The sequence below is a fragment of the Penicillium oxalicum genome, chromosome III (assembly GCF_001723175.1).
Source record: "Penicillium oxalicum strain HP7-1 chromosome III, whole genome shotgun sequence".
In the NCBI taxonomy this organism is placed as follows: Eukaryota; Fungi; Ascomycota; class Eurotiomycetes; order Eurotiales; family Aspergillaceae; genus Penicillium; species Penicillium oxalicum.
The window spans coordinates 3,499,453-3,525,811 of NC_064652.1; the positions used below are offsets into that span (position 1 = coordinate 3,499,453).

General features: G+C 46.9%; 7 protein-coding genes across 7 annotated transcripts; 3 read left to right on the plus strand and 4 right to left on the minus strand.

Annotated features, from left to right (window-relative positions):
* Nucleotides 1-295: 295 nt before the first annotated feature.
* Nucleotides 296-1,537, minus strand: POX_c04612 (uncharacterized protein; the record flags this gene model as incomplete). Its single annotated transcript, XM_050113476.1, has 2 exons — nucleotides 296-753; nucleotides 808-1,537. 2 exons carry the CDS (start codon nucleotides 1,535-1,537, stop codon nucleotides 296-298), a joined length of 1,188 nt encoding a protein of 395 aa, XP_049971032.1.
* Nucleotides 1,538-2,746: 1,209 nt separating this feature from the next.
* On the minus strand, nucleotides 2,747-3,070 carry POX_c04613 (uncharacterized protein; the record flags this gene model as incomplete). The annotated part of the gene is made up of 1 exon (XM_050113477.1): nucleotides 2,747-3,070. The coding sequence occupies one exon, from the start codon at nucleotides 3,068-3,070 to the stop codon at nucleotides 2,747-2,749; it is 324 nt and encodes a 107-aa protein (XP_049971033.1).
* A 1,491-nt stretch (nucleotides 3,071-4,561) lies between these two features.
* POX_c04614 (uncharacterized protein) lies at nucleotides 4,562-6,597 on the plus strand (the record flags this gene model as incomplete). Its single annotated transcript, XM_050113478.1, has 5 exons — nucleotides 4,562-5,465; nucleotides 5,514-5,741; nucleotides 5,790-6,017; nucleotides 6,063-6,494; nucleotides 6,578-6,597. 5 exons carry the CDS (start codon nucleotides 4,562-4,564, stop codon nucleotides 6,595-6,597), a joined length of 1,812 nt encoding a protein of 603 aa, XP_049971034.1.
* A 903-nt stretch (nucleotides 6,598-7,500) lies between these two features.
* On the plus strand, nucleotides 7,501-8,037 carry POX_c04615 (uncharacterized protein; the record flags this gene model as incomplete). Its single annotated transcript, XM_050113479.1, has 2 exons — nucleotides 7,501-7,707; nucleotides 7,756-8,037. The coding sequence occupies 2 exons, from the start codon at nucleotides 7,501-7,503 to the stop codon at nucleotides 8,035-8,037; spliced, it is 489 nt and encodes a 162-aa protein (XP_049971035.1).
* A 5,663-nt stretch (nucleotides 8,038-13,700) lies between these two features.
* On the plus strand, nucleotides 13,701-14,883 carry POX_c04616 (uncharacterized protein; the record flags this gene model as incomplete). Its single annotated transcript, XM_050113480.1, has 6 exons — nucleotides 13,701-13,749; nucleotides 13,808-14,067; nucleotides 14,116-14,215; nucleotides 14,263-14,477; nucleotides 14,532-14,632; nucleotides 14,733-14,883. The coding sequence occupies 6 exons, from the start codon at nucleotides 13,701-13,703 to the stop codon at nucleotides 14,881-14,883; spliced, it is 876 nt and encodes a 291-aa protein (XP_049971036.1).
* Nucleotides 14,884-18,977: 4,094 nt separating this feature from the next.
* Nucleotides 18,978-20,026, minus strand: POX_c04617 (uncharacterized protein; the record flags this gene model as incomplete). The annotated part of the gene is made up of 2 exons (XM_050113481.1): nucleotides 18,978-19,802; nucleotides 19,868-20,026. 2 exons carry the CDS (start codon nucleotides 20,024-20,026, stop codon nucleotides 18,978-18,980), a joined length of 984 nt encoding a protein of 327 aa, XP_049971037.1.
* A 3,223-nt stretch (nucleotides 20,027-23,249) lies between these two features.
* On the minus strand, nucleotides 23,250-23,709 carry POX_c04618 (uncharacterized protein; the record flags this gene model as incomplete). Its single annotated transcript, XM_050113482.1, has 2 exons — nucleotides 23,250-23,636; nucleotides 23,692-23,709. 2 exons carry the CDS (start codon nucleotides 23,707-23,709, stop codon nucleotides 23,250-23,252), a joined length of 405 nt encoding a protein of 134 aa, XP_049971038.1.
* Between the last annotated feature and the right edge of the window lie 2,650 nt (nucleotides 23,710-26,359).

Genomic DNA, 26,359 nt, shown 5'->3' on the forward strand with positions numbered 1-26,359 from the left:
GACTTGGTAAGGTTTCCTAACTAACGTATGCGATACCACTTCTGACTCCGGTAGGAGTCGCGATGGAAACCCCTATCCGCGGATGACGACCGGTTAAAGAATGTCGACAAATATGTATCGCTTGAAACGATCGATGCGACTTCTGAATCTCTAGTCCTCCTTTGTCGAAATTGCGAGGAGGTGGTCTTCTTCTATGCAGGCCATGAGATTTGGAATACGAAGCAGGCCTCGCGTAATGGCTTGATAGAACTGCCAAAGGATGTCTCAGCGACTATATACAGAGGCTGTTATTCTGTCAATTGAACAAAATCTGCGCTATACTCGTGTCGTAGCCTACTCGAAGTTCCACGTGACAATACGTCTTAATCTTCACGCACTCTGTCTTGTTCAAATGTCCATGTTCTTTCTCCCATTTCCACAAGTCGCTCTTCTCAATAGCATGGAAAATAGTATCGCCAAGGACCCTTTGAATCTGGGCAATTTCTATTCCGGGGCCAGTGCCACACAGCATTGGCTGTATTCCAACAGCTTCAAGATCCAGCCAGATAAGCGCGTCACCACCCGCCCGTCCCCTGGGGAATCTTGATCGGACGCAGTCTGTTATATTCGGATCGACTAAACGCGGAGGCACTTGACGAGCGGCTGCCGCAATTCGCGTTGGAAAAACCTTTTCGATGTTAGTCCAACGCGCCGCAGGAAATTCAAAGGCGTCAGGCTGGTTTGCCGTTGTAGAAGGATAGTGGGAAGGTAGCGCTGAGGGATTATAAGTAAGCATTTATCTTCGATTGCAGCCTGGTGTATACCTACCATCAATCATCTGTTCATCCGATACGGCGTCCAACTGCAGTGAGTTACCATGAACGTCTTGGGCAGCTTCCTCGGCGGCCATATAGAGCTCAAGGAATATGTTTCTCTCAGATTCCGTAGAAAGTCTCCTAAGCCGTCTCATAATATCTGGACGATCTAGGCATGAAACCTGAGCTTTCGTCATGTAAGTCCGGATGCTGCACGCTTTGAAGTGGAAGGCCACAGATTTGAGACGTCTCTCTTCGAAACTGATTGAGCAAAATGCAAGCTCGTCTAGATTTAGCTTGCGGACTTCAGAGTTGAAATTGACTGATTTGTTATCGTTGATATAGCGCACAAACACGTCACATTTTGCTAAGGTGTTGGAATCCAATGAAGCTCTTGCCGCAAGCCGGGTCTTGGCGTGTTCGAGGCCTTGCACGATCTTGATTTGCTCATTGAGTATCCTCAGCTCTTCTCTTAGCCTGGGTAATGATTCTGGATGACTAAAAATGTCAAAATCGCAAAGCATTCTGCCTTCAGGAGAGCTAGTAACAACGCTGGTGTGTCTGGGTTCGGGAAAGTTGGGTTCGGGAAAGTTGGGTTCGGGAAAGTTGGGTTTGGGAAAGTTGGGTTTGGGAAAGTTGGGTTTGGGAAAGTTGGGTTTGGGAAAGTTGGGTTTGGGAAAGTTGGGTTTGGGAAAGTTGGGTTTGGAGAGTTGGGCACTGGAGGAAGCGCGGCATGATTTCATTGGCTGCGGACAATGGAAATGTGGAGTTAGAGTGGACCTATCTTTTGCCGAGCCAAAGGAGGATGTCAATTGACCTCAGTCCCTAGGACCGTGCGGTCCTGTATATTCGGCGCATCACTCCACCCCGCAAGTCAGCCCGCATAGGCGTAACAGGAGTGCAGAGGAGAAACCCGATCGACGTGTGGCATGCAGCTGCAAGAATGAAGTTACGCGCGCATTTGTGCTGACGGTCAGCTTTGCTTGGTAGGAACCTGGTTGCACAAAACGAGAATCCTTGACCGGTTCCGGCTAGCGCCGAAATACAGCCTGAAGGCAGAGAGGCAAGAGATGATACCCCTCCAAATGGTTTCAAGGCCGGGCCAGCCAAGCTGCAACATGAACGGAGAAGAAGAAGGATAGGTATTCTTGGTACAACTGGAAGATCTTGAGCACGATAGATCCTCAGAATAGCTAGTTGGTCCTCAGGCGGGTCAGACTGACCCGCCTGAGGACCAAACTAGCGACTGCACCAGCAATATCCATGCTTCTTATTTTCTGACACGCAAGCGATCAAAAGCGGGCCTGTTCAAAGACCACGCCACATGATATTTAAGGCAATTTTTTTTGACTGGCTGTATGTGTCGTGTCAATAATCTGATAGATTTAAGGCCCCGTCTTTAACCTGGGACTTGCAAACCATCTGGCCGGAGTGATTAAGTACCTTGCAAACAAGTGATTAATTCTTTACCGATACACCAACTATTCAAGGAAGGAAATTATATAGACATGATTATCATCTTTCGAAGTAGTCAAGAGATACATTTTGGACCTGAAAGGCAGCCTGGTCATCCTCGACACTGGTGTTTTCGGGTGTAGCCAAATGAGATTATCCATGGCAACAAGCAGACAGAAGCTTTGAGGATCTAATCGGCCAATCTCATCACTGCATTCGCTGTTTCGGCTTTTGACGCATTTATTGTCGTTTCGGAATATTGGCCCGTAAATGGTTCCGCATTTTGCGCTTGACTAGGATTTTTGTATGCAAAGTTTTTATGCTGGCCTTTATGGTCAATTTGTTTGGATCGATAGGTGGACTTGATGAAAGATGGCCAGCTCGGACATGCATCGCACATAAGGCATCTGAAATCAAGCTCGAATCTGGCCTTTCTGCATACTTGTAAATAACATTGTGTTGGTAAGGGTTCCTCTCAGTAATGACCAAGAATTTATTCACGTACCCTTCTTGGAATCTCCAACCTTGTTTGGCTCTCCTCTAGTTGCAGGAGGACTAGCTTGACTAGTTTGAGTATGTTCAAGTCGCTGGCAGTTGCGGTACTTGAGGAATGTCGAAGCCGGAGTAGATTCCGTAAGGAGCAAATTCCGTGATTTGATGTGACGATTTTCGCTGGTCCATCTTTCGTAATCTGGAGTACTCATGCGAACTGTATCAGCATCCGAGTTGTCTTCTTCTGGATTTTTCTCATCATCCTCGTCGACAACAATGGAACTGGCTCTAGTTGAGCCAGTTGAGCCAGTCAGAACCACATCGGACATAGCGCTAGGTGTGAAATGAGAAAACAATTGGTCGTTTAGTTTCGTGAGCATAGTACTCAAGCAGAATCTGGCCGTTGCACAACGAAACTCAATCTTCTTACCTTAAATATTGCAAAGGATTTAATATTCCAGGTAAAAGCTGCTGTTCTGCTAGATTGGCTGATCAGTCACGGGGTAAATGTGAACGTGAAGGTCATATATAGACGTGTCCTCTTTAAGACGTCTCAGGCTCATGGGTAAGCTTCCTAGGAATACTAAAGTCCGTCTCCGTGAATATCTGTACTTATAGTTACACGCTGCAAGCTACGAAAATAGGGCGGCTGGAACAGTCTATGATTAAATCAATCAATCTTAAAATCCCTTCCGGGGAGTAACTGTGTCTACAGTATTGTCAGGTATATACACGGATCATACACGGTAAGCGGAGGAGATGAACTCACGTGGCGCATCTGAGTTTCTCTGAACGCGAGAGAGCCACCTCGCTTTTGCTTCCTCGCGCTACGCCCTGTATCTACAGTCCACTTTAGCTTTTTTCAATATTGCTTGATCAACTAAGTCTGCGATGGGATTATAAATTTTGTATGGGTCTAATAAGCTTCGTTTCGGCGGAAGGCTTGGGACTGTTCGCATGAGATTAGTTCTAGAGGTAATCAATGAGTAAATTAATCAATCTTCGTCTACCCCAGGATGACTAGCAGCTGCTCTAGAACTTTACCGTGAGTTTTGTTACGGAACTCAAAGAAACGCGGGGGCCGCAACTATTTGAGTAGCAACCGTGAGCCAATCATTCCACGAACGCTAGAGACTAGCGTTGTCACGTGCGATTCGGTATACTTGAGCGCGCCCCAGGGGGCCAGGGACGGAATTATTCAGGGCAGAGGCGGCCTGCGACTAGCCGTCGCAAGCAATACTCGTTTACTTCATGGGACGGTTAGCGTGACGCAGAAAACGACTACTCTTTTACTGGCACCGAGATTTCTCAGGTACACCTGGCATCCTGAGCCTCACACCGCTGCTCCCGTAGACGCACACCGACAACCTCCTATTCCGGATTGCGAAGCCACCTGCAGTGCCCCCTTTTCATTGAGCAGGATCTCATTTGGGACACTAACCGTGTACTCAACACTCGCACATGATTAGTTGGGGAATGGCACTGCAATATTTTGGCGCAGGCTGGTGGGAGGTATGTATTATTGGGCTCGAGAGTTACCTACCCAACTTTTGGATCGCCAGATGCTTTGGCGCGCTGTCTTAATAGTCTTAGCTGCTCGAGGGTACGTCAAACCAATCAAATTGATATATCTTACTGCGTCTCTCGCAATCACCATATGGTAACACCGGAGGTAGTTGGTACACGTACTTCGTGTCTGTGTCTCAAGTGCGTGGCTAGAAGCGAGGCGGCATTCGCCTGGCTGGCTCGAGCGGTTCCCACATTAGTAGCATGCCCATCTTTGCCTCTCCATCTCCCTGAAGCAGGCGTTCTGAAGCATAATGAACGTGCCAATAGCCCTCGCAACTTTGCGCAACGCATCGCTTGATACTCTTCAACAATATACTTCGGATACATTATCAACACTGGAGGAAGTGCGAAGTCGACTGAGACTTCCTCAATGCGAGACATTCCAGGCCGATGACCGTCTTCTATGTCGTAATTGCAAGCTGAATCCTCCAGTTGCAAATGCGCAGAAATGTCAATCACCGGCTACCAAAAAGACCCCGTCTCGAATTACAGATCTTTTCAGAGCCTTGAAGACAGCGATCCCTTCTGTGCAGGAGGTCTTCGACATGAATAGAGACACGAACCTGCATGAAACCCAACAGCGGTACAGGCAGGACAGAAGAGTCAATGATATTCTACGAGCTGCAAACAACGAGAAGAAAGCGACCCCTTTCGATAAACTGATGAGAAGCGCTGCACAGCGTTCACTGGCAATGCAGTATTCGAAAGATCAATCCGAATCTCGTGTTGAAAAGCTGTGCAATATCTTGTCCAGTCAGCATTCTTCACAGAAGTCAAGAATTCGCGTCGGGCGATCGGGACGTGTCATTACTTGGGTGAGACGAAATCTAAACTTCGGGGAAGAGAAAGATTCTGAAATCGCCGAATATACCCTCATCGGCGTAAAGCAACTGGTGCTCGAAAATCTGCTTCAGAAAAAGCTTCAGTCAAAAAACCACACGACGACGAGAGCGTCTGGAGTTTGTGCCCTCATTGCATTAGCAACGAGGTCCTTCGCACACCTCAGTGTGGGTGAAATACCGGCGTTTATTGAGCACATTCTCAATGCCGAAAGTGCTCAACCAGCGTCAACGCCGGAGGGGTGCACACCAAGCTTCTTAGATGGGATTAGCGGTCTCTCCCAACGAATTGAAAACTTCTTGGGCAATTATGACCGTATGTACTCTGCTCCTAATACGTGATCTTCTTTAACGTATCTACTAGGAGATCTTGCAACCAGGAGCAAGCAAAGCCAAGGATCTGCGCTGCTTGCGTCAGAAAGTTGGCTCCAAACATCGTCTTATCCTTCGCCAGAAAATGCGTCTGCCGGCAACCAAAGAGACATGCGACTGAATAAGCAGGCTTCGGACAGATGCACTACCTTCTCGCCCGGGGTACAGATTGCTGAGAGCAGAAATGCTGAGATACTGTCGCCTGCAATCTCCAGATCAGGTAGATCGAGCACAGCTAGTCTTTCCTGCAGTAATTACCAACAATCAGCGCTCGACTGCGAAGACATTTCGAGAAGTGCATCGTTGACAGACAGAGACTCAATTCACACTTCATTGTCAAGTACCGTTTTAATGGCTGATCGAAACTCGGAACACACTGCAAATCCGGACCTGCAGGAAACACAGCATACCGGGCCAGCCATTCTTCAATCAACATCTGACCTGGATTCGGTTGGTGCAAATCAAAGAAAGAGGAAACATAATTCCTTTGCGCAGAGTAAGTCTTCGTCCACGCAAATACATTTGGCGAATGATTGTTCAGGGGCTGAAGATTCAAGGACAGATGAAGGGGAGAGGACAACACAACTCTCACAGAAGATGCCGAAATTGGGTATGCCTGGTGCTACAAATGAAGAGAACGCAGATTCTGCGGACATGGTTATGCAGGAACCGTCCGGGTTCTACGAAGCTGTACAAGAGGGTCTACAGACAGACATGAACAATATGGGCTACCCGTATTGGTCAACTGTGTTATGTGGTGAACCTCAGGAACACATATCCAGTGCAGATTGGTTACACTCGTCGATCGAATTCGGCGATGCCGCTTTTTCAGACTCCGCTTCAAGAATACCGACCACAGAGTCGTATTTAGGCGGTCGGACAAACATCCATGCGGTCGAGTTAGACAACACATTGAGCACAATGTTCGACCTTACATTCGGATCAGACAAGCTACCGAACCCTTTATTGTGGCGTTTGTATCCACATGGAAATCAGCATCAATGTTTGGATACGTTTCCACAATGCTCCGGATCAACCTACTGCCCTATGCCATAGACTTTGTCTCATTTCGCTAAATCGCATGCCTCTTCTCCACGGCAACCTTACCGACCAGTAAGACATGCTGCTATGCTGCAGCGTCTTATCAAGGTATCGATAGTAAGGAGTGAATCGCTCGGTTGAGAAGAGAAACCCTTCTACATAGAGCGAGCCCCCGAACGGTCTTAGTCCCCAAAAAGTCATTCCAAGCATACCGTATCCTCAGAAGTGTCTAGGCGGCGTTTCCCAGTCAGACGATCACTGATTAAGCAACACCAAGAAAGTGGCGATATTAAGGATATATTAACAGTCAAACAGTGTGGTAATGATAGCCTTCAAAATGTCAATCTCATGCGACAGTGATGTAGCTATGGCATGGTGACAGGATAATGAACTTGAAATGCCACTGCCCGTATCCCTCAGAACGTTGACGGACAACCAGCCCCAGTATCATATTATTTCCTAGATCTGTGTTAGTTATTCTTATTGCCAGTTTGTGTTAACCAAGCGCAATAAATACTAGTTCGTGCCTTAGCTTCCTTTTTTGCCACAAAAAGGGCATATCTGGCCGGTAGGAGTTATACCGTCTTTGCAGTATGCGCAAGTATCCCCAGCCATCGTGTAGGCTTATAGTCGGCAGACTTGATGACCTGATTCTTGTTAGAGACGTGCAGAAAGATTGCGGAAGAGGCCAGCTCGCCTTTGACGTGATGTTATCAACGGCCCAGCAAGGTTTAGTGATAGACAATAGTGACATGAGGGGTAGGGCGTATATATGCAGAACCGAGGCGCTCCGTGCAAGGCCGGGTCACGGGAAAAACTTTTTGCGACGCGGTCGGTCGTACCCCTCTTTAGGCCCCCAGTCGCCGGACCCTTTGAAGACGTGACGTTGTGATGATTGTACGAAATGATTATTAGGTCCTCATCGCTTGCACGACAAAATGACATCTTTAGATTCCTTATTGCCTGCCCTCTTTGAAGAAAGTCGGGTCTCGCCAGCAGTTACCGTGGATGATGCTCGACAGTTCTTCGAAACACACGGCATCTTCTACGCGCCAGATGCGGAGATTGGGCAGCTCGTGGCAACTCTGGGCAGCGAAGCTGTTCACGGAAAAGTTCGCATGGGGCGATTTCCTATACGTGATGTAGTATGCACACCCTCGACGTCTTTGTTGTCTGTCACTGACAGACTTTAGCGCCTTCAGTATATCATCAAACCATTTTCAGAATCATTTTGTTTCACGCTTGGCCCGGGTCCTGGTTCATTCTATGCCTCAACGACCACAGAAACCCCAGGTGATCGTGTCACGGTCTACATGTGGGGTAAAAAGACACATTGCGAGTTTTCCGAGCGTTCCCACGTTGGCGAGCTCAAGGGAGCCATAGCATCAAATGGTCTGGTTCAGGTACCATATTCCTGGTTGAGAAAGAGGGGTTTGCTTGATAAAACGATTCGGCTTGAAGATGGTGGCATGTAAGGCACTTTCCCCCTCTTTTCCGCACAGTTGACTCACTTTATTCACCATAGCATGATTGCACATCCCCGTCTATGTTTTCAAGTAATAGAGGGCTATGCAATTGGCTGGGGATGTCAGAAAGAAACGATCCCTGCTGAATAGTGTCACGCTAGACAGCGCATCTAGAAGATATTTCGTAGCCGGAGATGGGAATGTTTATTTCTTACGTCAATCGTTCAAATGGCCTACTTGTACTCATAAGACGAGAACGATCTTCGGGGTGGAAGTTGATACAGCCCTGAGTATGTGCTTTTATAACACTGGAAATTAGTTAGATCATGCACCTGGTGAAGTTTACTACGTACTGGAGGAGCAAAAAACCCATTTTTCAGGTATCAGAATACACAGAACTAGTGACAGGTGTTCCTCATAAGGGCTCCTCATTCTAACCATCAATTCCCTCTCTCATCTATCGTTGATCCCGCCCTGATAAGTATGTCGTAATATTGGTGCCGTGAAGTTGTATACACAAATTTCGTGGAGAATAGCTTGCCAAGAGCATGAACCTCATACACAATAGAACAAGAAACAAATGGCGATGACCTGAGTAAAGAGATCACGCACCTCTCAACTTGATTCTCCTAGATCTCCGTAGTGGGTCGCTAGCGGGGGCGCGCTTGCCTGCCCTTAAGTTCGACCCGTAACGATTGCTTGACGTTCTTGCGGGGGGATTGTAGTCTCTCTCCTCTGATCTAATTACCACTGCAATGTTATCCCCGGGTCTGCAATGCCCAATGCCAGATACACCCTGGGCTGTGATATTCTGACTGCTTGAAAGCGTCCTCAAACTGCCTAGTAGCTATTAGCTTAAGAATGGAGCGTTCAAGTAGGTATGACCAACCTTCAGCTTCGTTTAAAGAGCCATTGTCTTTGAGAGAGATAGAAAGATCGGTATGCTCCGTGAGTTGGCTTGCTAACAGGGCTGGACTGCCCAGAGAACTAATTTTGTCAGAAATCAGAGCGGCCGATGTACCCTGTGTATCGTGACAATCCACGGAAAGCGACAAATGTTCACCAAATGAAGAAAATCCCTGGTGTGTGAAACAAGTTAGTTTTGCGGGATTGATATTCTCAGAAGGTGCAGAACTTGCATTTCCAGCGGAGATTTCTTTTTCTTTGACTTCATCGGAAGTCAAGCGCGCAGACCAAAATAGGTTACTTTCGGGAGGTGCCTCGCTTGAAGAGCGAACATCTGTGCAGATAGAAGGTACAGAAGACATCGTGCATTCTGTCCTTGCATGTTCATCAAGGTTATTAACCTGATTATTTGGCGCCGAGATTGTGCTGAACGTACGCTTTGAGACGGTGGAGGAAGCCCAATAACTAGGACGTCCTAGTTTTTTATCGAAGGAAGCTGTCTGGTGATCATTTGATTGGGAAAAATTCGAGGTCGAGTTTGACGAGGCCACATTGCTCATCGATGTTACTGCCTCCGGGGAGGTCGACGATAGGTAACCCGGAAAAGTGATCTCCACTGATGTCCTTATATTTGGGGGAGGAGCCAGGTACTGGCTTGCGATTGAGCCATTTGACGATAGTAAGTCTTCTGTTCTAGTGCCAAAGATTTCATCAAAGGAATCATTGGACTGGATGCAGGACTTCTCGTCAGTGTCGAGCACTATAGGGTTTGAGGCTGACCCTAACGAGGCCGTGAATGGAACGCCTGCTAACGGACTCTGATGCGTGCACCGGTCAAGACTTGACACATCACCTAGCCCTGTATCAAAACAGCGACTGGGATATGCGATGTTATTTCTGTTGTAATTCGTAGCCTGATCATCTATGATGACAGGGTTGGATGTGGAGCCTGGAGGGGCCCGAAGACCCTCTGTTGTCGCTTGTGGTCCCCAGTTCGGCTGTAAGGGCAAGGATGTAGCCCCTGGACTTGACCATCGACGTGTGTTATGGGGAAGAGGTGTTTCCCATGAGAACACAATATTCCAAAACTCTGGCGAGGAGAAAATTTCTGTCGATTTGTCGCTGTCGGAAAGACTATTCTCCTGTGTATCGTAGGAGAGATCAAAGCCATCATGAATGATGATAGGATTAGAAGCAGTGCCCGGGGTGAGGTGAGGATCCGGGCTCAACTGAGAACTTAGGCTGGGCTCCATATCGGCGCAGGCTGTAGTTCTTTCGGCCAGGCAAGAACTATCGGTCTCATCCAGTGCAATATCAAGTGCTTTCTCGAGCCATAGAGAATCCATTTCATGGGTGACGCCAGCATGGAATTTGTTTGGTGCAGAGCCAAAGCGACTAATCCGAGGCAAGCTGTCAGGGATAAAATCAGACATATTCGAGTGGATCATACTGAAATCGAAGCAGACAGGCTTTGGAACAGAGAGTTGATGTTAGTAATAGAATAAAAATGTATCCTACTATAGGATGATGTTCACTCCTTTATATAATTTTTGGGCCATTTCTACAAATTCTCCCGGCTCGACGCTGCCTCTATCATAGCATGAAAAGGGTGGAGTTGCACCAAGGCTGATTCAAATCTTTTAATCAAGACAGGATCACAGCGCACGGTATGGCTGATGCTCGCAGGCATTGATGGCTGCGCCTCGCATGACAACGCTGTAAACCATGCGCCCTGGCTGGACCAGGACAGGATCATAGCGCACGGTTGGCGCGAACGCGAACAAATATCCATGGCCAGCTCCCCATTCTTTAGCGTATTCACCACGGCACCATCTAGAGACTTGTCATCCCAACAAATACACCCTAAATTTATGGTGAACAACCGTTGCCTCTTGGTGTCTTAGTAAGCTCGAGCTGGTTTAATCATAGGCATGCTACACTACGCTACTGTAAAACTATGTTCACAGCCCTAGAGCACGATTGTCCCAGGAGCACCGTTCCCACGAGCGGGCGGCCAATTCTGCATTTGATATTGCTAGATTGTTACGATCTCACAGGATACATACGAGAAGGGAAATTATCAATCAAGAAGATCAGCTATCATCATGTTCTTTGTTAAGTCCAGCGCAGGTCGTCATGACTGAAAATCTTAGCTATTGTTATCATAGGCGTTCTCTGAGCCATGACTTTGGAACTTAGAGGAGATGGCAACATTGTGACCATTCCAGAATCAAACCGATGCTTCCTGGGGCGGATAGCGCCCCCAGGATCAATTTTGTAGTTCCTAGGACATGCAACGCCCATCCTAGGAGATGTTCACTCAATCCATAGTGAGCTTTAAGTTTTTGCTCCCAAGAACGGCCTCGATGGGTCCAGGATCTCTCGGTACGCTGGAGCAGCTCTGCCTATCCTGGGACTTGCTGTTACTGAGGCTAGGGGCTCAAAACACAAGCCTACCCCCAACGCGATAATCCGCTACTAATAAAGAACATATAAACCCTCTATTTAGGGCCTCAAGTTTGATTTTCATTTTTTCAATGTTGTGCGTCGCATTCTATTTCATCTTCTCATATTCTATCACGCTACACATTCCTGGCATAATGTCTGAATCGCTGCCCCTATGGGATGTATTTGCGATCTGTGAAGGGGCTCACACGAAAGACAGGGTCTGCTGCGGTCTTACTAAGCGAGAAACACCTTGCAGACTCTACGTAAGAGAGGATGTCCACAAAGCTGGGGTCAAGAAGTTGAATACCCTTGCGTGCCACCCCTTTGATCTCCACGCTCTTCGATCCAGCCTGGATGATATTGTTCCCCATTTCCTTTGCGAACGGTGGCATCGTCGACGCCAGGTTAACGATGTCCGAGAGCGATGGGAGGCAGCAGCTATCCGAAACCAAGCCCAAGCTTCTACGTCACTACCCAGAGGCACGACTGAGGCTCTTAGTCGGGAGGAACGGGCGCCACCATTGGAGGCTCAGCTTCAAGGGGAACCTACAATACCAAGTTCTCCAGTTTTATCCGGCTGGCCAGACTTGGATGTTACCCAGTCAGCGTCAACTACCGAGCTAGGGGGGTTATCGCAAGGGTTTAGTCGAAGACTAACGGAGGCTGCTTTGCGAAAAAATCGGGTTCCCTGGAGTGTTTCTGTGGCCGATCCAGCCGTTTTGTCTATCGAGAGAGAGAGCGGAGGAGAGGTCTCTCTGTACCTGCAAAGCTTTCATCCAACGTCTAGCTTAAGAGACGAGAGCTGTGGAATTTGTTGCGGGGAAGATCAAGACGAGCCCGTCGTCTTGAAGTGTGGAAGATGCACATCTTATGTGCATTTAGGGTGTATGTTGGTGTGGCTCGGGGCTCGTTGGTCCGGGAGCAGGGCCTCTTGCATAACATGGTGCGTGAATACTCCTCCTCTGGTTTTGGGGAGTGTGCAATAGCTAACTAAGCGAGCAGTGGATGTGAGAGACCCTTTGAAGCATACTATGACACGCCAACCGCTGAGACTTTACGGGCTCGACAGCAAGAACCGGCCGCGGTGAGAGATGAGTTGAATTCGTCACCCACGAGCCACGACAACCCGCAATCACTTAGTCTCATCGCCGATCCGGGCGAGGCTCCCCCTTCAGTTGTAGAAGCGTCGCCTGCGGGAAGGGCAAATGCCCGCACGGCGCATCAAAAGCCAGGGCCCGTAGAATATCCACGTCTCCCTACTAGTCGTGCGCCCTCAAATCCCCCATTGCTGCGTCGATCGGAAAGGGCGACACGGGCTCCTGATCGTTACGTGGCATAGGCGATTGGTGCGCAACACCCTCGAGTGGGCCGCACGCACCGCAGCAATAGCCAGACGCCCGTCCGACACGGTTCGGGGCTCTACCCAAGAGAACTGGACACCTTCCACAACATGGCGGTCCGTCACTACAGCACTTGATGAAATATATGGCAAAGAAACCCTGCCGCAGAATTTGACAGGTCCGTGCAATATTTGTCAGGAACTTACGTGGTTGACGTAAGCGCTATGCGAACGGTGATGGTTGGTCAACGGTCGGCTTGGACGGTGCTTTCTTGAGGCGTTTATTGTAGGCCACGTAAGCTATTGGCGAAATACCTTTACCAACTCGAAAACTTTTTCAGTAAATTATTATGTTTTGCACAATCTCCTTTTCGTTGTCAACGATAGGTTCCCAAGCCCGGTATTCAACTATACTGCTAGGAGACATCACCGGGGCTTACCAAGCTGGACATACCACCATATAATTCCCTAGAGCTTGGATTAAATAATGGTTACATAACCGGTTCGGATAGTGTGGTTAGCATCACTACTCAGATCTATCATTTTCGAGACCTTCGCGTGGGATATACCTAGTTCCGTTAAACAATATCAGTAATAGAGGTCTTAATATTGAGAGCATATCTGTAGGAAAAAATTAACTGCGTAGAGGCCTAATATTTATAGATGCAGTATAATAGGAGTGAGTGAAAGTCTCAAGCAGAAGAGTTGTTCAGCTTTTTAGACCAGCTATGTCTACTACAGAGGCTTTATCTAGCTCTGTAGACTATAATATCGCCACCCCGTCTATCTATAATGATATCCACCAAGCCATATTTGATAATGAGTCAAGAAGCCGCCGTCAGCAGCCACTTACCCAATCGCACTCGGATAACCTGTTGTCTCATGTCACCCGAGAGCGGCAGCCGGGATTTGCCCCAAAAAATAACCCTACGGACAGCCTGCGAATAGGGAGAATCATCAAGGGGTCTCCAAAAACCTTATGTCTCCCAACACTGTGCAAATTGAACGACCTCTCCGCAGTGTTGATTGTGAGACAAGAGTGTCCATGGGATACATATCGCCCGGCAATAACATGTGATATTGCAGGCAAAGTGATCATTGCGAGCCGCCGATCCAATCGATCGCGGCTCCAGGCGATCCGACAGTATTCCGAATCTGACGCCAAGAGACTCATCCAGCGATTTGAATGTCTTGATCATGCCAACGTTCTCTCAGCTCGGGACTGCTACCTCGACGGGCTCTCCCTCTACGCACTAGTTAAAGATCTTCCCCTCACACTGCAGCATCTTGTGTCGTGCCCCAGGATCTATCCCACCGAGCTGGAGTTAGGGTCGATAATGTCTCAGGTACGAAGACTTGCTATAGCTTTGGCGAGAGTTCACTGACAAAGAAAGATCCTGGCTGGACTACATTGTCTGAGCACCGTTGGGCTCTTTCATGAATCTCTTTCATGTCGTGAAATACTGCTCGGCCTAGATGGAATGGTTAAGATTGGTGAGCGTCTTTTTCACTATCTGAAGATGCTACTAACAATCACGTAGCCTGTCTCGAGAAATGCATAGAGGGGTCACCATCCGAGTCACAGACAAGATATATCACAGCTCTACCATCTATAATTATGTCACTTATACAAAAGCACGAGAAGGTGAAAGGGATTGTGGGGGTAGATGACATGCATCGCTGGCCGGTCGACTCAGCAAGCGTTGGATTCTTGTCTGCTTCCTCGCTGGCACAATCCATCGCATCACTGCAAAATGTAAGGTGGTAACGTGATTCAAGGTCGCTCAAGAGCCTCACTGACGTTGACTAGCATCCCCTCGTTGCCACGAGGCGCCGACCTGCGGCGGATCTCGTCATGCTAGCACGGATTGTGTTCATTGCCGCGGAAGTTCCAGTCTCTTACGAAATCGAGTAATGTGCCACCACACATCTCGGCCCTGAACAAGAATTGGGTGTTGACCTGTACATTATGGGCCTACGGCCGTGATTTTTGCTGGGCTCCCGTTGATAGAGGACTGCTAGCAAATGAGGCTTCGGATGAGGCGAAAGAAACAACTCACAGCAAGATCACCAAGGTCATTGCGGTCATTGATGATAGCGGCCACGAAGTATCGACTCCGGCAGATATTCCCCATCTGGATAACACACATCCGGAACTTTAGCTAGCTTGGTCTCATCGAGCCGATTCGACCAACTCAACAGCCGTCGTTCCAACGAAGTCCGACCGATATGGCAATCGCTATTTTACGCCAATTGCGGAGATCTTGCACCCTCGTGTTTTTCTTAGTTGCGAAATGCTACTTCAACTGTACAAATTGATGATAGGGAGACACCACATTTGCGAGGATACTATACCCTTTATGTGTTAATTAACCCATGATCTTGGCTGGAGTAAGTGCATCAGCTTTGCTGAGTGAGTCTTTGGAGGATCTCTCTTCCTTGAAAAAACGGAGCAGATTCTTATACTTCGCTAGCTCTTTGACATCTAGGTCGGTGGCTGATAAGACACCCGGGCTTTATGAGACTCGGTTCAGGCCATACCCTATGGCTTAGAATAGGTACCTTCAGGACCTCTGTTTCAGTCTGACCAGAATTCAAATAATCCCATACATTCTCTGCTACCGCAGCAGATCTGATATGAGAGACCCAACCCCGCCATGGGGGAAAGCCGTTCAGCAGAAACCGTAGGCGTTATGCCCTTCAAGCCCTTGGATCTTCTCAGATTTGCCAATCTTTACATACAATCTACTGCATGTAAGATTCACGTGGATATACCTGCAGCATATCGGTTGAAGGGGTATCCGAATTACACTCAAATGCCAATTTGTATTGAATAACTAGGAAGATGGTCGGTTGAAGAAGATTTCAAATTCAGAGCGAACGTGCGGTCGGGCTCATAACTGATAAGTTATGGGATTACGGTATGGCCAGTTACGTATAGATGGGTTGAGAGATCAAAGGGCAACAAATCTTGATAGACATACAGGTCTCAAAGGCAAGGAAACAATCTGGAGGCGAGACAACTAGGATTGTGAAGTCTAAAGAGAAGAGAGAAGAAGAAGGAAGAGAAAAACCCACGACTAGGAGACAAACCATCAGGACATCTAGCTGCTGAGCCAGCAAACATCTGAAGAGGGCAAAATCTCTCAAATCTGAATTGAGATAATCGAGATGATAGAAGAGAAGAGATCAAACATAGGCGAGGATCTGTTGAACCGTCCTCGCTTACGGTACTCATCTAAGAAAGGGGGTTGAGCCCTCGGAACTCTCCGAGTGTCGTAAAAACTTTGGTGAAACAAATAAATCACGGCAAAAATTAAATCAATCTTGCTCCAGTGATTTTCTACCAAATGCACAATCCTTGACAGCGGGCGACGAAGAACAGGTGCACAAAGTGAGCTAAATGCTGGGGGATGATACAATTCCATATTGCTGGTAATATAGAGTCTGGATTCTGCCGAGACTTTTTGCCTTTATTGTTCTCTATAAACCCACGATACAATTCTTTAAGTTAATTAAATTGCGGTTCAATTTGCGGCAGGTATTTGCGACTGATACCTTTAGTAGACCACCTACTCATAAATACTCTTTTTTGGCTTCATGCGCCATACTCTACGGCAGCTAGACTTAACTCACCTGGCGAGGCAAATAGACGGGTATCACATAATTTAGGTCATAAACTGCGGAGCTTCACTCCCTATATGCTCTCGACTATGTTGACGCTAACGACACATCACAACGTCAGATGCGCGAATGCTAAATCAACTGATGCCACATTTCATACGACGCTGCTAATGAAGATTTGCCAAACTGAGAGGTAGTGATTTACCACCAAGAATTAGTGGAATCATCCTCCATGTGAACTAGGACTATCCGTAGTTTAAGACGATTGTATTAGCTTGAGACGATTTCAACAGCTATCTCCGGGGTTGATTCAATTAACTAATCCAATTAATTTCGTCATTACTTGCACTTCCGCAAACCTACGATCCGATAGTATTACACTATTGTATTGCACTATAGTACTGTGACTGACTGGCGAGTATGAGTGTTGAGCGGTGGTGAAAGGGGCGTTGAATAAATGCTTACGCTTCCGATGCAGTGTCTAGAACTTTTAAACTAAAACTAACTTGAAGCTTACACCCTAAGTACGAGTAACTAGTAACTTATCACGTGACTATATCCTATCGGTAATAGGATAGACTTATCGGTGATAAGTCCTAGCGCATCAGTAATGAGTCTCGACTTATTAGTAATAGGAAGGACTAGATATATAAGGACACTCTTTTTAGTATTATATATTTAGTTCTTCGCGATCAATTACACATTGTTACTTAGTTACTACCTTGAAAGCACTTTGCACTCCACGGTTCAACTCTAAGACAAACCCAACCTACAGGTAGGGGATTTACTTAGTAGTAACACTTAGTAATTAACCTACTTAGCGCGCACCTCTGGCAAGTCTTGCAAGACACTTAACAGGATCCAACCCGCAGTAAGGCTTTGCGAAGCAACGGTACGATTAAGAGACCAGGTTGTTACGCGGTGCCGACTGGTCACTGTGAGTTAGAACGTCCTGGGCCGATACTTGCCTGCTATCCTAACTTCCAATCCCAAGACCTAGTCTCTCAATCGTACCGTTGCTTCGCAAAGCCTTACTGCGGGTTGGATCCTGTCGAGTGTCTTGCAAGACGTGCCAGAGGTGCGCGCCAAGTAGGTCAATCACTAAGTGTTACCACTGAGTGAATCCCCTACCTGTAGGTTGGGTTTGTCTTAGAGTTGAACCGTGGAGTGCAAAGTGCTTCAAGGTAGTAACCAAGTAACAATGTGCAATTGATCGCGAAGAACTAAATACATGATGCTAAAAAGAGTGTCCTTATATATCCAGTCCTTCCTATCACTGATGAGTCGAGACTCATCACTGATGCGCCAGGACTCATCACCGATGAGTCCATCCTATCACCGATAGGATGTGGTCACGTGCGGGTTTACCGGGTTCTTGCATTTGTGGTGTAATTCCGGTGCTAGTAAAATGGCGGCCGTTTCCTGCGTCGCGCTAACCGTCTCATAGAGTAAGAGGGTGTCGTTTGTGTCGGTTAGCTGTAGGCTGCTTCTGGTGCCTGCCCTGAATGTCTCCTCCTTGGGTCCCTCGGGGCACGCCCAAGTATACCGAAACGCACGTGACAACGCTATTCCCTAGTGTCCTGTAGAATGATTGGTCCTCAGTCGTTACTCAAATAACTGCGGCCCCCGCGCTTCTTTGAGGTCCGTAACATCTAGAAGGATTTATCGACTTATCGTACGCTAATACAGAGGATAGAAAATCTACCGAAGTATATATTTAGTTCTTTGCTAGTACCCTAATCTTATAGAGCTTAAAAAGACAAGATATCGTAGCAGCCTTATCGACTATAGCCGAATACTGTGCCCTTGCGACTGTAGCGAAAGAGGGACTTTACCTTACTAAAATTACTACTAACCTTTTACTTATACCCCTATTAAACCAAGATAAAGAATTCGACAAAAATATCCCAATCACCCTATTTTGTGATTCCGATAATATAATCATAACCGTTACAAATCCTAAAGTTAGCCTAAAATTATCCTAGATTAGCACGAGATACTATTTAATCAGAGACCTTATTAAAAAGAACCTTATCTAACTAACTAGTATCCCAAGCAATGACAATACCGCTAATATACTTACCAAAACCAAGCCTAATAGGATTTTTCAAAATGATCATACTAGATTATTGCACATAAGAGATCCTAACTAACCCTCCCCTTCTAAATTCTATTATATTACACCACTATATATATTATTATTCACATTGCTACTAGTCCTAGGGGGGGTATAAGAGAGTTTGCCCTCTCTAGATATTTGCTAGGCCTAGCAGCGGTCATGTGTCTTGAGGGTTTTTCCCCCATCGTAGGTTTTCCCTCTCTCTCTCTTCTTCCTTCTCCCTAGACTTTCTAATCCCAGTTGTCTCGCCTCCAGATTGCTTCCTTGCCTTGTAGACCTGTAGGTCTATCATCTATGAACCGGTGGAGCTTATTGGATTTTTCTGACAGTGTTACTCTCTCTGATTCAATGTTTTCTGAGACCCACGAGCTTTTTGTATACCTTCCGAGGGTAGGAAAAGGGACTTATGCTGTCCAGGGCAGAACTAGGAAATGGGTACAATTTGCTAGAAAAGTTTGGGCATCGTACGCTCCAATTATTATGTGATTAAGTTTCCAATTGTTAATAGTTACATTATTCCACCCAAACACTAATAGCCCTGCGCATAACATCCTGAAGCCACACCTCCTCAAGCCGAACCGGCCCATCAAAGCCATGCTCACCATCCCTCACAGTCAAAGTAACACCTGCGTCCTGACCCGATCTCGTTTTAAGAACCTCATTGGCCCGCTCCACAAACAACTCAACATCCCCCAACGGCACAACACTATCCTGCCGCCCATGAAGCATCGCAATTCCACCACGTGGAATCTTAAAATCAGGACTCTCCAATCGAGCCATGGGATACAACACCTCCTTTGCAACACCCTCAGCATCACGCCGATAATACTTCGAAAGATATCCATGCTGGACAGCACCAAGCATAAACGTTAGACTTTCTCCCGACGTGATAGAAGACTTAGAAGTGCCCAGCACCGCAGCCTTGAAGTTCTCCTCAACCATTGATTCCGGGAAATTACTTCCGAATGGCGGGTTAGCCCGGGATTTGATGAATGAGTCCGCATCTAGAGCCACACATGGATATGCAGATGAGGCCGCGCGGATTTCATCTGCATGTGTGAGCGTTAGGTACAAACTGAGCAGGCCGCCGGCAGATTCACCGGTGACGAAGATACGGTCGAGATCGAGCTTTGTGGGTGTTTTGTGGTTTGCTAGGAGGTTGGTGAGAGCTGGGGAGTGTAGCCATGTCCAGAAATCTTCTAGGTCGGCGTAGATGTCGGCGCTAGTCGCTTCTGGAAGCAGGCGGTAGTTGGGGCTGATGATGATGGCGTTCTTTTGGATGGCGAGGTCGGAGACCCAGTGTGGCCACCAGTCCATGTATAGGGAGTCACCCATCATCTGGAGGTGGATTTAGTATGGCTGCTTTAATGGAAGAGGGATTGAAGAGAGTGGAATTGATTTACCAGGCCACCGCCATGGACGCGGACAATCAATGGTCTTGCGCCAGCGTACTCAGTTTGCGGAATCAAGATATCAGTGCGAATGCCATGGTTGCCAACGGACTTATAGTTGGTCTGGATAATATCGAAGCCATTGAGCTTCGGGTCCGAGGGAATTGCCATAGTAGAGAAGAGTATTGAATTAAGTATTGAATTGAGTATTGAAACAGATGTTGCAATGTTGAAAGTGATGGATGTCCTTGTTGTCCTCTTTCCTCGTGTGCTATCTACCCATTATATAGACCTCGTCTCCAAGAGTCTCGGAGACTTTGGCCCCCGGAGCCTTGTTATCACCAATGTAAGCGAGTGCCCATAGTTCCACGTATGCGCCACCAGTCACGAAATGCCGTTGGTCAGCCACCGCGGCATTAATAATTAAGTGGTCGGTCAACGAGCATAAGCCCGATCTCGGATAATTTCCGGACAAATATCGACCCATAAGGCTCGCAATGTTTCCGTCCAATCAATAATGGCATTCGGAAGGTATACGTATTGAATTTTCCCGGAACATTTTCGTCAAGCCTCATCCTCAAGCCATAATGAAGCTATCTTGGTCCATGAATCTAAATGTCTCCGTTCACCGAGTGATCTCCGGTTGGTCTTAGGTCATCTTCCGTGTCCTGTGACATCTCCCGATGGTTGATTGTCACTCGCCACTTTATACAGTAGTGGATACAGGTTGGCGGGTCCTCCTGATAGGATCTTTCTTTTACCCACACAGACAGCTGAATGAACCTGAGAGGCTTTGGGCCAGGTCTACTTATTGCTCAATTCCAGTCTCAAGTACGCTAGACGGAGAGGGGCTTGAGATAGATCGAGCGGCGTACGGGCTGCCAAAGTACCCGAGAGTTGGGGCGTATTCCCCTTGTTCAGATTCGTAGATTGGGATGTGTAGTCGATATGATACGGCCTCTGTGTCATCTCTAATAAGCATTCGAACCTTGGGATCATCCACATCAGCTTATTATTAGAACCACGTTTCAACGGCGGGCTGGCAGCGAATGAAAGTTGCAAAGGTGCCATAAGCCATGAAAGTAAGAGATGCATCTTTGCCTACCAGGTTTAGCTTTCTACAGGATAGGCGTAGCCTTCTGTGTTATGACTAGCGGGTAGCTGCGTCGGGTACGGGAAGAACGAGGGGCAAGAACGGGTGGGAGAGGCGAGGAGGCTGTAAGTAGGCTGGACGATCATGCCAGATCGCCTTAGCTCCCAAAAGTTTTTAGGTGGTTCCATACAACCTTACAGTATTATTACGATGACTCATGTGTTATGTATGGCCATTACTATCACCGTTTTGCCAAACTTATAAAGCGGTAAGCTAAAGAAGGTTAGCGTATCTCGGATTTATTTTCCGGGAATGAAGTCGCAAGAGTGTAGAGGTATAACTGATTTCGAAAACTACTGTACCGGAAAACGAGCTTTCACAGCTAAAGTCTTGTCTCTACCTAATTAAACTAATATATAATCTAGTAGCCCACCACGTTCCTGCCGGTAATGGCGTTATGAAGGAGAAGTAGGCGGTTTTCGACTCGGTGATTGCTAAGTTAGAGGCTACTATTCAGAAAGGAGCGAAGATATACCAAGTTTATTAGGTGCGGACATTCTCACGGCACTATAATAATGATACTAAAATTTAATTAGATTAACTAGTATCCTATTACTTATATACCTATAGCAATACTAGCCTTTAAAGATCTTTCCTAAGTCGGAATCGTCTTATCTAGATCTCTATGTTACGGACCTCAAAGAAGCGCGGGGGCCGCAGTTATTTGAGTGACGACTGAGGACCAATCATTCTACGGACACTAGGGAATAGCGTTGTCACGTGCGTTTCGGTATACTTGGGCGTGCCCCGAGGGACCCGAGGAGGAGACATCCAGGGCAGGCACCAGAAGCAGCCTACAGCTAACCGACACAAACGACACCCTCTTACTCTATGAGACGGTTAGCGCGACGCAGGAAACGGCCGCCATTTTACTAGCACCGGAATTACACCACAAATGCAAGAACCCGGTAAACCCGCACGTGACCACATCCTATCGGTGATAGGATGGACTCATCGGTGATGAGTCCTGGCGCATCAGTGATGAGTCTCGACTCATCAGTGATAGGAAGGACTGGATATATAAGGACACTCTTTTTAGCGTCATGTATTTAGTTCTTCGCGATCAATTGCACATTGTTACTTGGTTACTACCTTGAAGCACTTTGCACTCCACGGTTCAACTCTAAGACAAACCCAACCTACAGGTAGGGGATTCACTCAGTGGTAACATTTAGTGATTGACCTACTTGGCGCGCACCTCTGGCACGTCTTGCAAGACACTCAACAGGATTCAACCCGCAGTAAGGCTTTGCGAAGCAACGGTACGATTGAGAGACCAGGTCTTGGGATTGGAAGTTAGGATAGCAGGCAAGTATCGGCCCAGGACGTTCTAACTCATAGTGACCAGTCGGCACCGCGTAACACTCTAGTTCTCTCTAGTCGATAACTATATCTGTAATAGGGGGCATTTTGCTAAGAGTATTAGTTAAGAGTAGAGCCTCGGTGCAGGAATAGGCGATAACGTATCTCGAAATCTGATTATCTTAACCTAGGATGCTTATCCTAACAAAGTTATAAAAAATAAAAACGTAGTAAGAATTAACTATTAAATCAGACTACCCGACGGAAAAAGGTATCAGGTAGGAAAAGCGATATACTATAGGATTAAGAAGACGTCGCCGCTTATTAAGGCTAGAATAATCTTAGAGTTATAGGGTTTTTATACTAGGATCGTTGTGTTACGGACCTCAAAGAAGCGCGGGGGCCGCAGTTGTTTGAGTAACGACTGAAGACCGACCATTCTGCGGACACTAGGGAATAGCGTTGTCACGTGCGTTTCGGTATACTTGGGCGTGCCCCGGGGGACCCGGGGAGGGGACATCCAGGGCAGGCGTCGGAAGCAGCCTACAGCTAACCGACACAAACGATACCCTCTTACTCTATGGGGCGGTTAGCGCGACGCAGGAAACGGCCGCCATTTTACCAGCACCGGAATTATATGTCAACGAAAGAAAGACCGCTCTCTACGCCTCGTGTAAAACAAGTATGATCACAAGGAATAACTTGCATCTAGCCTACTTTGGATTCGACAAGGGCAAATAAAATGGGGACTATGAACAACAGAAGGCGCAGCCTTTTCCAACAAGAAATACCTTTTCGACTGCCTCGAATAGAAACAATCACCTTGGCGTGTCTCAGGTGTGAGAGTGCGCACGTGGACTATTTTGTGTCGTTATATCATAGGCCCTAGTATAAGGCAGCTTGTGCAGTGCTCACTAGAGTAAGACGTGACTCCTCGAACTAGCGAATAACTAGGCGATCTAGGGTGGGGCACCCGAGCATGTAGTTGTTGTGTGGCATTTCATAGTTATTGTAAGGCTTCAGTGACAGTTCATACTTTGATGGTTCTGGATGATCACCAATCTCTAGCAAACTGCTCACAATAGGCTCTCCTTCTGCATCGCACCGGAACAATGAAAGCATCATCGGGTAGAGTTTGATCACTTCTCCGAAGCCCGAAGGGGTTACAGCGAGATCAACAAGAACCATATCCCGTAATGTGTTCAACGACCAATTGCATTCAATGACGACTGATGCTCGAATATCATTTTCGATGCCGCTTACGTTGAGGCTACGCCCAAGGGCCTGAGCTGATGAAAACTTTCGTAGGAGCCAAATACGCAAAGTCTAGTGAAATAAATTAGCACAATGTAAAAACTAATATCAATCAGCCGGTCCTTACGAAAAGAGTAGCAGACATGTTGTTAGTTTATCAGCACACTGTAGGTCTTAAATGACTAATACTATTGTGCTCTGCTCTTCAAATCGCCAACTCCGCGTAGTAGTCCTATTTAATCAACGGTGAAATAAATGAATAATGACCCGATGCTCTGTTTGAAGATACCGTGACTTGGTGATATTTATGTCTGTCCTTTTTAAAAGTAATAATGCGTTTCATCAACGACAAAGCTGTTTATTGGCCTATTTATGACCCCTGACGGAAAGGCCTTAATGGGAAGTAAGTATCTCAATTTAAATCAAGAGCCGAGGAATGCGTAAGGGTCAGACTGAGCATAAGTCATACAGTGAAGGGGGGAATACTCACAGCAGTCTGATCTCACCAGACAGGTCGAGTCATAGAGGAACCAAACCAAACCCACCAGCACGCAAGTCCTGGAATCCTCCAAGGTAATCGTGAGATCCGATATCAGGTACCAAAGGCAGGAATCAAAAAAAGTGTGACATTTCAAGTGTAAGGAATCCGACTGTAAAGACTGTCCTGAATCCTCCGTCCAAACTGTTGATCAAGTATGTTGATGATGCCGGATCCCGCAAGCTGGGTCCTAGATAACCTTCCTCGACGGTAAGGCTCTCAGGCATCTCCTACTACTGAATATCCGCCTTTAAGTATATGCAACCGAATCCCCCACTACAATAGGTATTTTCTCGCTATGAGAGCTCGAAGAACCAGTCCTGGTTATCAGTGTGTTTGAGTAGCGCGGACTTCAGGGGAAAGTGAGTCGTCAGCAAGTATATTGACTATAGTTTCATTAACTAGCTCCAGTCCCATTACCATTCCACGCTAGATGTCAGGAGAGTAAACATAGCATGCCTGTCTGAACATGCATACAAGGTTGTTAGGGGTTCCGACTGCAGTTGCAAGAAGCCCTTGTAATGACGGTATGGTGACTTTCATCTGCCATTGCTGAAGACCATCGTACTCATCAATTCTCTTTCCAATAGGAATCAATGCTTCCAAGAAAGCTTCTTCAAATGCCCCCGTGTCGATAACAGGCTTCAAAGATTCCCCCGCTCTTTGAACCCAGATTTTCTGGTGTAGATAAAAAGCAACAACAGTCAAGTTTCGAACCTCAATGGGTACTTCAGAGCGGATGTCGTGTATTTGCTCGTTCAAGCGGTTGCGTAAGGTCTTGCAAAGATCGTCCCTTGCCCACGTCAAATTCTCGCCGCGCATCAAAAAAGCTATGTGTATCTCGGCAAGCCAATATGCACACGTTCGACTCGGCTGAGTATTATAGAAAAGCGAATAGCAAGCGCTAGACAAGGCTGAGTGGATTGGATGGAAGCTAGGTCCACTGATATCTTGTATCTCCAAGATCAAGGTAGCTTTTGTCCTCGTCAGCTTTACCATTTAGGTCAAGTGGAAGAATATTTTTCTCACAGTTAGGCACTTGAGTGAGGTAGTCGAACGAAAGTGCATATGATCCATCCAAAGAAGGCGAGGTCATAGTTCCCGCAGAAGTTGTCAGAGGCTTGTTCGGTCATAGAATGGCGCCGTGCTAAGCCGTGCCACGTTACTCTTACTTATAGGCCTTAATTAGAATCTGATGCCATCGACAAAAGCTAATTAAGCACGGAACAATACCCAATTTCTCCTAGTCCCGAGACTCAACACCACATACTAGTAGTTCTTTATTTGATAGGTTCTCTAAGGTAGACAGGGGATCATTGTATAGCTAGGAACTCGTAATTTAGAGCTCTTTTCCTTTGAACAAGAATTTCCACTAGGCTCGAGAGAACTTAGGGTAAGCTCTGCTTATTGATGAGCTAAAACTAACCTTCTTGTTTGGGATATTCGAAATCCCAACTATTCTTGCATGTAAGAACCAACAAACCTCTTCGCGCCCTGATAGCCATTTAGCATTCAGAGAATAAGTACGCGCAGTTATTCTCTTGAAAACAATTGGTTAAAGAGCAGAATCCACTCGCTAAGGGAAGGCGCTAGCGTAGTAGCACAGCTTTAAGTCAGTATGGGTACACTTACTATCCGGGGACAAGGGAGCATGCCTGGGTTGAGAAAATTTTGGGACCAGACGGTGCATGAGACTCTGTGCGTGAAGTATCGGGGCCTTGAGTGGCTTTCTCGAAGGTCGAATCTTCTCGTGTTGGCTAAGAGCTCATATAGCTATTCAACGTACAGAGAATAACTGCGCGCAGTTATTCTCTCGAGACTGATTGGTTAATAAGCAGTTTCCACTCACTGCAGTCGGGACGCTAGTGTAGTTCTCCTGAGCACAGGCCTCAAGGAGCTTGTCTCAAACAGGAGGAACGTATTACGAAATATCACCCGGCACAGGCGGACACGCCTAAAAAGCCACAGAACTTGGGAAGGAACTCTTTCGTACTGCATCGGGGATAGAATTTCTCTTAGCAACTTACAATGCGCTTGATCACGTACCGGCGAAACGCTAACAATGTGGGCATTACGCCGAACATTAGTGGCGCGCGCTTCGCACGCACCCTGTGGCCCTGAAACAAGAAAAACAGAGAACATGAACTGACAACGGAAGAAAAAGGAATAAACTAGGCAGCAATTTGAAACAAGCTATCACTCCGAACGAAGGCGAATGGTGAAGCTCTTTCACTACAGAAATAGATATTCCCTGGCT